At 46.3% G+C, this 12,269-nt stretch overlaps 1 protein-coding gene across 1 annotated transcript; it reads left to right on the forward strand.

Moving 5' to 3' along the window:
• Positions 1–582: 582 nt before the first annotated feature.
• Positions 583–3,120, forward strand: LOC138297159 (trichohyalin-like). Its single transcript, XM_069236650.1, has one exon. The coding sequence runs from the start codon at positions 583–585 to the stop codon at positions 3,118–3,120; it is 2,538 nt and encodes an 845-aa protein (XP_069092751.1).
• Positions 3,121–12,269: the final 9,149 nt, after the last annotated feature.

Consider the following 12,269-nt stretch of genomic DNA (forward strand, 5'->3'; position numbering starts at 1 on the left):
GAGGAGAGGAAGAGAAGGGAGCTGATGGAAGCTCAGTGGTGTGAAGCCAGTAGGATCCTAAGCGCTACATTCTACAATGTGCTGGGTGGTGATAGGATTATTAAGAGCTTCTTTAGACCTTGATTAGGAATTATTTACCCTGCATGGGGCTGCGTAAATTACCTTGAAGGAAGGAGCAACAGATGTTAAAGGAGTGCTGGGAACTACTGTGCTAGCCAATAAAAATATTTGGTGTAATCTAGATTTCTGCCAGCTGGGATGAAGGGAGGGTATTTATAGTTTAAACTTTTACTATGCGAAAGAGAAAGTACTGACTGGCAAGAGCCAAGGTGGCTCTCCTGCAAAGCTATTCTAGGCATGGGCCAAACTAGGACCAGCATAAAATCTGTAATGCAGTTCTAATCTACTCATGCATACTGCACGCGATCCACAAAAGTGGAATGTATTCACAAATGTTTGACATACATCTCTGAGGTAAAGAGAACCCTTGTACACATGTAAACTTCAGACACAACAGAAGCAAGTGGCATGTGCTGCTGGAGCACAGTTGGCACTTCAGGAGCATGATGTAGACTACAAGGGATGGCTGGGGCATGGCACACAGTAGAAGGGAACAGCAGAGACTCCTTGGGCATGGCACGGGCAGCAGGAGCATGGCAGAGACTGCAAGAGCATGGTACAGATACTGAAGCACAACAGAGACTTCAGGAGCACAGTACAGATACAGAAGCACAGCAGAGACTTAAGGAGCATGGAACAGATACAGAAGCACAACAGAGACTTCAAGAGCATGGCACAGATACAGAAGCACAGCAGAGACTTCGGGAGCATGGCACAGATACAGAAGCACAGCAGAGACTTCGGGAGCATGGCACAGATACAGAAGCACAGCAGAGACTTCAGAAGCATGGTACAGATACAGAAGCACAGCAGAGACTTCAGGAGCATGGAACAGATACAGAAGCACAGCAGAGACTTCTGGAGCATGGAACAGATACAGAGGCACAGCAGAGACTTCGGGACCATGGCACAGATACAGAAGCACAGCAGAGACTTCAGAAGCATGGCACAGATACAAAAGCACAGCAGAGACTTCAGGAGCATGACACAGATACAGAAGCACAGCAGAGACTTCTGGAGCATGGAACAGATACAGAAGCACAGCAGAGACTTCGGGACCATGGCACAGATACAGAAGCACAGCAGAGACTTCAGAAGCATGGTACAGATACAGAAGCACAGCAGAGACTTCAGAATCATGGCACAGATACAGAATCACAGCAGAGACTTCAGGAGCATGACACAGATACAGAAGCACAGCAGAGACTTCAGAATCATGGTACAGATACAGAAGCACAGCAGAGACATCAGGAGCATGGGACAGATACAGAAGTACAGCAGAAACTTCAGAAGCATGGAACAGATACAGAAGCACAGCAGAGACTTCAGAAGCATGACACAGATACAAAACCACAGCAGAGACTTCAGGAACATGGTACAGATACAGAAGAACAGCAGACACTTCAGGAGCATGGCACAGATACAGAAGCACAGCAGAGACTTCAGGAGCATGGCACAGATACAGAAGCACAGCAGAGACTTCAGGAGCATGGCACAGATACAGAAGCACGGCAGAGACTTCAGGAGCATGGCACAGATACAGAAGCACGGCAGAGACTTCAGGAGCATGGTACCGATACAGAAGAACAGCAGACACTTCAGGAGCATGGCACAGATACAGAAGCACAGCAGAGACTTCAGGAGCATGGCACAGATACAGAAGCACAACAGAGACTTCAGAATCATGGTACAGATACAGAAGCACAACAGAGACTTCAAGAGCATGGCACAGATACAGAAGCACAGCAGAGACTTCAGAAGCATGGTACAGATACAGAAGCACAGCAGAGACTTCTGGAGCATGGAACAGATACAGAAGCACAGCAGAGACTTCGGGAACATGGCACAGATACAGAAGCACAGCAGAGACTTCAGAAGCATGGTACAGATACAGAAGCACAACAGAGACTTCTGGAGCATGGAACAGATACAGAAGCACAGCAGAGACTTCGGGACCATGGCACAGATACAGAAGCACAGCAGAGACTTCAGAAGCATGGCACAGATACAAAAGCACAGCAGAGACTTCAGGAGCATGGTACAGATACAGAAGCACAGCAGAGACTTCAGAACCATGGTACAGATACAGAAGCACAGCAGAGACTTCAGGAGCATGGCACAGATACAGAAGCACAACAGAGACTTCAGAATCATGGTACAGATACAGAAGCACAGCAGAGACATCAGGAGCATGGAACAGATACAGAAGTACAGCAGAAACTTCAGAAGCATGGAACAGATACAGAAGCACAGCAGAGACTTCAGAAGCATGGCACAGATACAAAACCACAGCAGAGACTTCAGGAGCATGGTACAGATACAGAAGAACAGCAGACACTTCAGGAGCATGGCACAGATACAGAAGCACAGCAGAGACTTCAGGAGCATGGCACAGATACAGAAGCACGGCAGAGACTTCAGGAGCATGGTACAGATACAGAAGAACAGCAGAGACTTCAGGAGCATGGCACAGATACAGAAGCACAGCAGAGACTTCAGGAGCATGGCACAGATACAGAAGCACGGCGGAGACTTCGGGACCATGGTACAGATACAGAAGCACAGCAGAGACTTCAGAACCATGGTACAGATACAGAAGCACAGCAGAGACTTCAGGAGCATGGCACAGATACAGAAGCACAACAGAGACTTCAGAATCATGGTACAGATACAGAAGCACAGCAGAGACATCAGGAGCATGGAACAGATACAGAAGTACAGCAGAAACTTCAGAAGCATGGAACAGATACAGAAGCACAGCAGAGACTTCAGAAGCATGGCACAGATACAAAACCACAGCAGAGACTTCAGGAGCATGGTACAGATACAGAAGAACAGCAGACACTTCAGGAGCATGGCACAGATACAGAAGCACAGCAGAGACTTCAGGAGCATGGCACAGATACAGAAGCACGGCAGAGACTTCAGGAGCACGCACATATTATAGGCACATGGCTGTCGTCATCAATGGAATACCACAGAGATGCAGACTGGACGTGAATCACTGGTAGGCAGGAGTAGCGGATGGGGCTAGCTGCCTTCCTGTTTGGTACCCATGGCAGACACCTTCCTAGCCCTGCCCTTCAGGGTCAGGAACAGAAAGGACTCTTAGAGCCATGTTTACTCTCTGTTGTTATCACCTCTTGACATCATCTAAACAAAAAAGAGGCTTCGCGAATAAGGCAAGAACAAGAGACTAGGGTATAGGGGACTAGGTTGGGGCAATGGGGTCAACTCTGTAGTGTCATGTGGAGTCAAGGGGTGTAAGATGTTGCATCCACTAAAATGAGGGTGCCTCCCAGCCTCGGCACCTGTAGTTAGTCATGCACTCCGCATTGGTATCTGAGCACCCAGCTCACGTTCAAATGGATCTGGCATCAGTGGTGCAGACAGCGTGGCAGAGGGAACCACTCAGTTTTGTTTTTTCTTATGTTATATAATCATGCTTTTGTACCAATCTTCGGCCGTTTCAATGGACCCAAAATGTATATGCCCGTATTTATACTTTTTTTAGCGCCGCATTTGCGCCGCTTTTTGACGCAAAACGGCGCAAACCTACAAAATAGAATGGCATTTTGCAAGTTTGCGCCGTTTTTGCGTCAAAAAACGACGCAAATGCGGCGCAAAAAAAGTATAAATACGGGCCATAGTGCGCAAACGGGACATTATGCCCCAGGCTCATCCTCTGACTGGGTGTGTTTGTACCCCGTTTGAAGACATCTTTAACTAGGTGCTATAACCCAGTCATTACCAGCAAAATAGAGAGGTCCTTTGACTTCGCCTGATTATTAATCGTGTTTTTTTACAGCAGCTCAGCATGTCATTGATCAGCAGTGATTATGCCTCAGAAGTCCCTCCAGTGCACAGACTGGATGGGTCAGATTTAACACAATTTTCTATTGGGGTTGCATCACTTTTGTGGTGCAGCCCCAGCGCAAAAACCTTTTTGGCATTTACTAAACCGCGCAGGTCGAATTGTGTGACATTGCGTGGTTTCGGAAATACAAAGGGCCATATTTATACTTTTTGACGCAAAATTGCGCTAATGCAATTTTGCGTCAAAAAAATTTGCGCCGTCTAACGCCATTTGGATGCGCCATGCGGGCGTCAAATTTATACTTTGACGTACGGCGGCGCAACCAACAGGTGGGAGTCATTATTTCGTGACGCACACAGCGTCGGTCTGTCGTAAAGGAAACCAACGTAAATGCGACGCACATCACTGTGGGTCGATTTACGACAGCGCAATCGTGAAAACGCCGGTTTTTTTCACGCAATAGCGTCACATTTTTGCGCGAAAACTGCCCTTTCAGGAGAGGAGACCCAGAATGGATCCTAGATGCCCCAACAGACCCCAGGAGGATGAGGAGGATGAGAGCAGACCAGGAACCAGCCAGGAGGAAGCATACAGGACCCAGGACATTTTTTTTTTAAAAAGAGTGTCGCTTCAGTGCAGAGGAGCAGGAAATCCTGGTGAAAGAGGTGACGGAACACCAGCACCAACTTTTCATCTCCTCAAAATTGCCACTCAGTAGGAGAGAGGCCATCTGGAAACAAATTGTGGACAAGATTAACAGTGTGGCTGAAGAACGCCGGACAGTCACCGAGTGTAAGAAACGCTGGCATGACTGCAAACGTAGGACCAAAGAGAAAATGGCCAGGAACAGGAAGGCAGCAATGCAGACTGGAGGGGGGAGTCCAGCACAACAGGAGGCCCTGGACCACATGGAGGAGATGGTCGCAGCCGTCATCCCGGAGGAGATCGTCACAGGGATTCAAGGACTGGACAGCGCAGACTACCACGACACTACGCACATGCAGGGTAAGTCGCATGGGGAATCATAATACAATAATGGGGACTGTAAGCAGGGGGGGGATACCTACTACACAATGCATGTAAGTCAGCACATATATGAAGTGGCATGGGGAAAGGGGCACGGCAGGGGGGCATGCCCAGTACTGACCGAAGCTGGGGCACGACAAAATACAGCAACCACAACAGTCCCACGGGGACATCCTGTAATTACAACAAGAGAGCCAAGGGAAAGCAGTGACAGGTGGGAAGGACACTACCTCAAATCCACTTCCAGGCACTTGTATTGCAAAATCTATTCTACATCAACTAGGTCCCTATCTGTAATGCAGTAGCAAATACAACAACTGTAACTTAACTGCAAACACAGTTGACAATAACACCTCTCATCTCTGTGCAGCTATAGTACCAAATGGCAGAAACCCCACCCTGGAACATACATACCTAAATTAGGGGGTGAGGGTGACATCTGCAATTACTCCTAGAAATAAGACAAAGGTACCAGTACACTCAAATGCCGAATGTCCATAACTGACACATACATAAGCCTAAGTAAACAGCAATAGGAGCCAGACAGCACTAACGATACACACATGCTGCATACGTCAGGGTCCCTCACGTGCCTGGCTAACAAGGCTACATCACTAATGTCATACTGCTCAGACAACAACATTGAGGAGGGGACACAGGCAACTGGTCACTGAAACACACCTGCAAAGTCGGACAAACAAATAGGACCTTCATACGATAAACAGGCCTATCCAATTCAAAACACATCACCCAACACCATCTCAAAACATCAAGAATGTTTACATCCATACCACATCCTAACATTGACATGCATAGGTAATGCCACGTTACATGTTCAGATCATGCAATGTGAATAAAAAGTGTATGGGGCAGGGCCTGAGAGGCAAGTGTGCTGGCAGGGCAGTCACAACACCCACAGTCAGTCAAAGTGTAGTGTGGCAAGTGAAACGTATACTTTGCGCATTAGCCTCAGGCTGGAGGCCTTTGTGCACCTTACCCTGAATGTACTTATACTCATTTGCTCACATCTAAGTGCCTCAGAGCACTTTGCACTAAATGATTCTCATTGCCCTTCCTATCAGTTAATGTAGCAAATAGTCAGTCCTAAGGTGTTGTCAATTAGTCAAATCACACTGTTTTGCCTACTTCTGCACTGGAGTTTGCCAGAACATATTCACTCTGTGCCCCAGTCAAGGATACCGTCTGGTACGTTGCTGATAGATGTGGTAGGGGTCAAGGTTTGGCATTCCTGCTTATGGAAACTTTGTCATCACCATGACATATGTCTTTTACATTCACTCCCTTGTCCCAAGACACGCATGGGGGAGTTTCCAAACAGAAAATAACAACTAGATGCTGCCTGCCTTGCTGCTGATGCACAACCAGATCCTAGCCCATTCCTCTGATATGAGGGATGATGTCTCCCCTGTGATTCTGACAGGCAACCTCCAAACTTAACAAGCTGTGCTATACATAGAACATGCAGGGGGAGAGTAGAAACAGTTAGGCACCATGAAAGCTGTGTACTAATGTATTACTCTCCTGCGGACTATTTCAATTCTAACAGTGTGTATTGTTTGTGTAAATGGGGCTCACACCTAAATTCCTACAAGTCAGTTGTACAATGAAACTTCATATCAAACTAATACTGTCTATGTCATTTGTGTATGGGAACCTACCGGAAAAGATACAAATGTGTAGGACCTGAGTGACCACCACTTCCCTGAGAAGTTCCAAAGATGTCATGCGCTCGGATGTCTAAACATTCCTTTGATGTGGGAGACCAGAGGCACTGCTAGTTAGTCTTAGCTAAATTGAATATCTGGGTGACAGAGTTATTTTCAAGTGGGTCAAACTTAGTCCCCCACACCATTAGCTATCCTGCTGCCTAGAAAGCCAAGAATCACATGTTGGATAATGAGAGCCCACCCTACAAAATGTCCCTCCATAACAATAGTGAAACACTGAGTGAGGAGTTGGAGAAAAAAACACCTATTCCTAAATAATTACAAAGCAACACCTAGAGGCGACCTGGCAGACATGTCTGAAAGATCCATATCAAACATGTGACACACAGGTGGGCCATAGGCCTACAACAATGCCCTATGACGGACAGCAGATACCTAGACAAACACAGAGTACAATGTTAAGGCATCCAAAGGCTTGTATCTTACTGCAAAATTGTCACAACACAGACACACTAATTGTACCCTGTTTCATTGCAGAGGAACACGGATCTCCTGCTGATCTGCCTGTCCATGAGTTCCCTGATGACATGGATGACGACACCATCAACCTCCCACAAGAGACCATTGACATGGTCCTTGAAAGCCTCCAAACCCCACCTTCAGTCACAAGGAGGAGCACAGAAGAAGCAGCCACCACAGTAGAACCACCCGCCACCCCAATTGTAAGACCTGCCAGCTCCAACACAGCTGAGGACTCTGACGACACTGGCACCAGCTTCGAAAGAACTGTCGTTGGGGTACAGCGGGAGCTGGCCAAGGAGGTGCGGGTGGGGATGCAAAATATGGCAGCCAGCCTTGAGGGGGTGCGTTCGTGCATGTTGTCAACTGCTGATCAGGCAGCTGCAATGCAAGCCAGAAATTTTCTCTTGGAGGACATTTCAAAAACACTGAAGGAAATTGGCACAGCTGTCATCCAGTTGACACAACAACTCAAACTGCAAGCCAGTCAACGTGTGCACGAATGCAACATAGAACCCCTCAGGGCCGACCTGGCTGCCTACCATCGGGATGTGGCTGCCATTCTGAAAAACCAGCAGGCCCTCCTTGCTGCAGTACTGCCCTTCCTTACTCAACAGGGATCAGCCCCCGGGATGTCTGCCTCCATGTCTTCTAACACTGAGGTGTGTGTTGCCCCTTCACAACCAACAACAACAAGGACACACCAGGCAACACACACATCAGAAGAAGAAGACATGGAACAGATAACATTCACACGCAAGAGTACCCGGAAGCCCTAGTCCCTGCACCATGCCCTACTCTGACCAAGGTCCTACGTTTTGACACATGCCAGTCTCACTACAACTAACCTCAATGACTGTTCGGCAATCCACTGTCTGACTTGTCCACCTTGCCAGTGAATGTTTCTCTCCTACCATTTGGCATTCCATGTTCCTCTGCACTGTCTGTGACATCACCCCAGCATGTCAGGAGCATCATCCACACCCCTTCTGTAGGATCACCATGTAATAATGCACCAGAAAGGAGTCAGCAAACATGGTGAATGGACATTTTGCACAACACCACTTATAAATAAATATCACTTGCACACCTATTGTGTCTCTGTGTCATTTCAAAATTCAACTGTGCAGTAGATAACTCCAAAGTGGCTGTGTGGAAACCATGTCGATTCTCTATACTACTGTCCTGATTACATGTATACTGAATCATCTGTGCAGTGGCCAGGATTGCATCATAGCTTTACTATACTGAGGAAAATAACTGATGAAGGGACTAAGCACACACAATCATGCTGTGTTGGACAGAATGATGCACCATCTATAGCTATTCTACACAACTAATGGTGGCTGAGAAATGTAGGCACCATGCAATACTAAAATTTGAAAGTATGCTGTAGAATGAAAGGAATGCTAAACAAATTACACTGCATCAATCACCCTTACGGCGTATACTTCCATGAAGGAAAGTCATGCTGAATCAGTACACACATGATGTAGGTCAGCAATGATAGCAACAAGACAAGAGTGTGAACAAATCATCATCTATAAAGCTCTCCCTGAACTTCACAATGCTGTCCGACCTATCTATTTACCTACAATAACAAGTCTGGAAGCACTCTTTGTGAAGTAGGATACATACCAACCCCAAACCTTGATGATCAATGCACACTACCAATGGTGGCTCTCCAACATGGTGGATACTTACCAAGTTAGCACACGGGTAGCTGGCATGTTAAACCTCATAAGCCTGGGGATAGGGAGCATGGAACACAAATGTCATACTTAACATTTCTGCTACACTGATGTCAAGGCCATGAAAAGGTAGCACCTAACGCATCAGGTAAAGGGTTAACAAAATTTTTATTTAAAAGTAGTAATAAAAGAGGCAACTAAGGGAAAGGTAAACCTACACTAATCTAACCTGACTACTACTAACCCACAACTGTCCCTAACTAACCTAAGCTAAACTTACTCTACACATGTAACGAAACGATCTAAACATCAACCCCCCACCCACCATTAAGAGACAAGACACATGCAGGACAACACTTACTAACCTACACACATACTATACTATCCTAAACAAACATATATATTTTTTTATTTTTTATTTTTTATATATATATATATATTTTTTTGTATTAAACAGGAATCCCAACATTGCCCCCCACCCACCCACCCACACAAAAATATTAGATAGAAAGTATAAGGACCCCCCACCCTCTTACCTAACACTAACTAAGCTAATTACCTATACTTATCCTATAACTAACCCCCCAAACCCAACTAACAGTATGAAAAGAGGAAAGAGGGGAGAGGGGAGGGGTAAAAGTTCAGGAGGGCAAAAGAACTAAAGATTTGCCCTCTGAAGTGTGCGCCGGATGGAGCGCACCTTCTTTTTAACCTCCGCCATGTCTTCCGTCAGGTTGTCCACCTTTTGAATTAACCTGTCCAGTTTCCTAGACAATGCCTGGAAGGCTGCAGGGTCAATTGGAGGGTCACTGCTGGTCTGCGTGCCGGTGGAGGTGGAGATTGTCGCTGTAGTGGAGTGGCCACGGGACAGCCCTGCTCCCAACACACGGCTGGGTCCAGGTCTTGAGGAAGATGGCTGGTCCGTCGCTGGGTCCCCTTGGGCAGACCTGGTGGTTGTAGGTGGCACTGTTGGTGGAGCCTGTGGTGTGGCATACTACGCCCCGGAGGCCCGATCGGAATTGTATCTGCGGGCCATCCTCCGATACCCACACTGCACCTGCAGGATGTGCCTGTACCTCATTGCCCTGTGCTCAAAATGGTTGCGCTCTGCGGCACTCAGGTTTGCAGCTGTGAAGAGAAAAGGGAAATATTGAGCATTGAATTTACAGTGGGTTGAATCCCACAATGGCTCATTTGTCCATTACTAGAAATATATTGTATGCAGCAATTGTTACAACATAGTTCACGGAAATGCTCAGAGGAAGTACATGTGAATCATGCATCCCTAAGGTCATATCACACCTAGCATATCCATGTCTCTACATGATGGATGACATCACCCTAAACTACTCATCCAAATCATACCTAAGGCATTTGACATTATGGCACCAGCTCTTCCGCATACTGACTTCAGTACATATGTCATTCTATGTGATTACACTCACACTCCTCACTCAATAGCATTTTTAATTAGTTGTGTGCTAAGATTGAACCCCTGGCCCAGAATCATGTGTCCACACTAGGTGTCAGATGTAGGAAATTAGGAAAATCAACTAGCAAATTGCAAAGCAGAACGGTGTCTCTGACACCGTCTGCGAGTCGCTATGGGGTCCATAAAACCCACCTCATGAACATCAATGATGTGGGTTCCAAGTTGCCCCACCTTAGCAACATGGGCACTCACGGGGATGGTGGCCTGCTGGGACCAGCAGAACTCCATAGACGTGACTGTTTTTAAATTAAGCAAGTTATTTCTCCCCAAGTGTAGGCCGTTTACCGGAAAGAAAAATGAGCAGCAATTATTTTAAAATCACAACAATTGTACTTGGAAATTTTCACGGTAATTATTGGTCCCTTAGACCACTGGCTTTTTTGCGCAGGATTCTTTTAGTCCACTCACAAAGGCTGAAGCTTTACAATGAGGACCCCTTCCAGTCAGCAAGGTGGTTACCATCCACTTCAAGTGGATGATAACAGCTACTCACTTTGCAACCACGTACTCGGTTGCAAATGGGATTGCCTACCACTGTGATTTGCAAGTAGGTCTGGTAAAACCCTTCATTATATCAATTTTGAAAAGCATTTTACTCATATGTACATGACCACCAAAGACATTTTGGATTAGGAAACAGACGTTTGCAAATCCCACACAGATATTTATGCCATTTGCAACGTGTAGACATTTTTCTCACTCTGGCCCAAGGTACTAACTCAAGTCACAAAAGGTGTTAAGTACGTGTAACATACTGGTTGCTACAGTCCTAGGTACCCTGTTTCACAGTAACATCCCAGTCTTTGTGGGTGGTGTGGGAAGAACAACCAACAATCCCATGTTCAATGCACACCCAGGAGTGTACAGAAAGTGCAACAATTATGTGCCTTCACACACAACACCTATGAAGGGCTAGCAACACGTTGTAGTCAGCCCAACCTTGTCACATCCCAGGTCCACACATGTCAAAATGTTATGACTTAGCCCAACATAACATACTATTAGTGAGGCATGTTTAACAACACACACAGGGGAGGTAGTACACCCATTCACATGATTCAACTGAACACCTAGGGCATTGCACTCAAGTCACACACACTTCGAGTTCACCTTGTGGAAGTACATGCCCATGGAACATCCAACCTACAGTGTACACAGTCCATCCTCAACTAGGAAGAAGCACTTGTCATCAATGCCATGTGCCTAAGCTATCTGGGAGACTGTCAGTCTGATATGCAGACTCAGTTCATGGCAAGTCCCTGACCAAATCTAACATTGACCAGTCTATTCGAAATGAGTCATACCATTCCCAATTGCCGCCCTAATTGAATGGGCTACAGCCCCTCAATCTGAGAGATGACTACGTATTGCTTGGCAGAAACATAATTCTAATTTGATATCACACTAAAAGAACAAAGCAAATGAACGGCCAGCACATCAAATCATGAATTCTCTTGAACACACAGTAATCCATCATGCGTCATTACCAAACAATGTAAATAGCACTCAGGCGACACTCACTGTAGGTATCGGGGTCGTCAAAATGGGCCACCTCTCCCACGGTGTACGGGGCTGGTCCACCTGTAAAGCATGAAACAAAGATTATACTCAGACTGGGTGAACGGACAAAAGATTTCTGTTACAATGACACTGTGTGAAAATGACATGGTAATGATAGACTTTCACACATGCTCATCCTGCATGGATCACTTTGTATTCAACATTAACATTGGATGAGTCTCCTGCTCCAGTGTCACACCCTACTACACTCATGCAGTGGTCAGGACAGTCAGGTGTCGTCCAAGTTAATCCTCCATTAGTATGCCCCAACAATAATGTTATCCATACATCTCAGCATGTGCATCCCCGAGAGACATTCCAAAACTGGTTCCATGAGGACTGCATGACCACTCACA

The sequence above is a fragment of the Pleurodeles waltl genome, chromosome 5 (assembly GCF_031143425.1).
Source record: "Pleurodeles waltl isolate 20211129_DDA chromosome 5, aPleWal1.hap1.20221129, whole genome shotgun sequence".
NCBI lineage: Eukaryota > Metazoa > Chordata > Amphibia > Caudata > Salamandridae > Pleurodeles > Pleurodeles waltl.

Excerpts from the sequence above, each read along its gene's own strand:
- LOC138297159 (XM_069236650.1), top strand. The coding sequence starts at position 583 with ATGGCTGGGGCATGGCACACAGTAGAAGGGAACAGCAGAGACTCCTTG.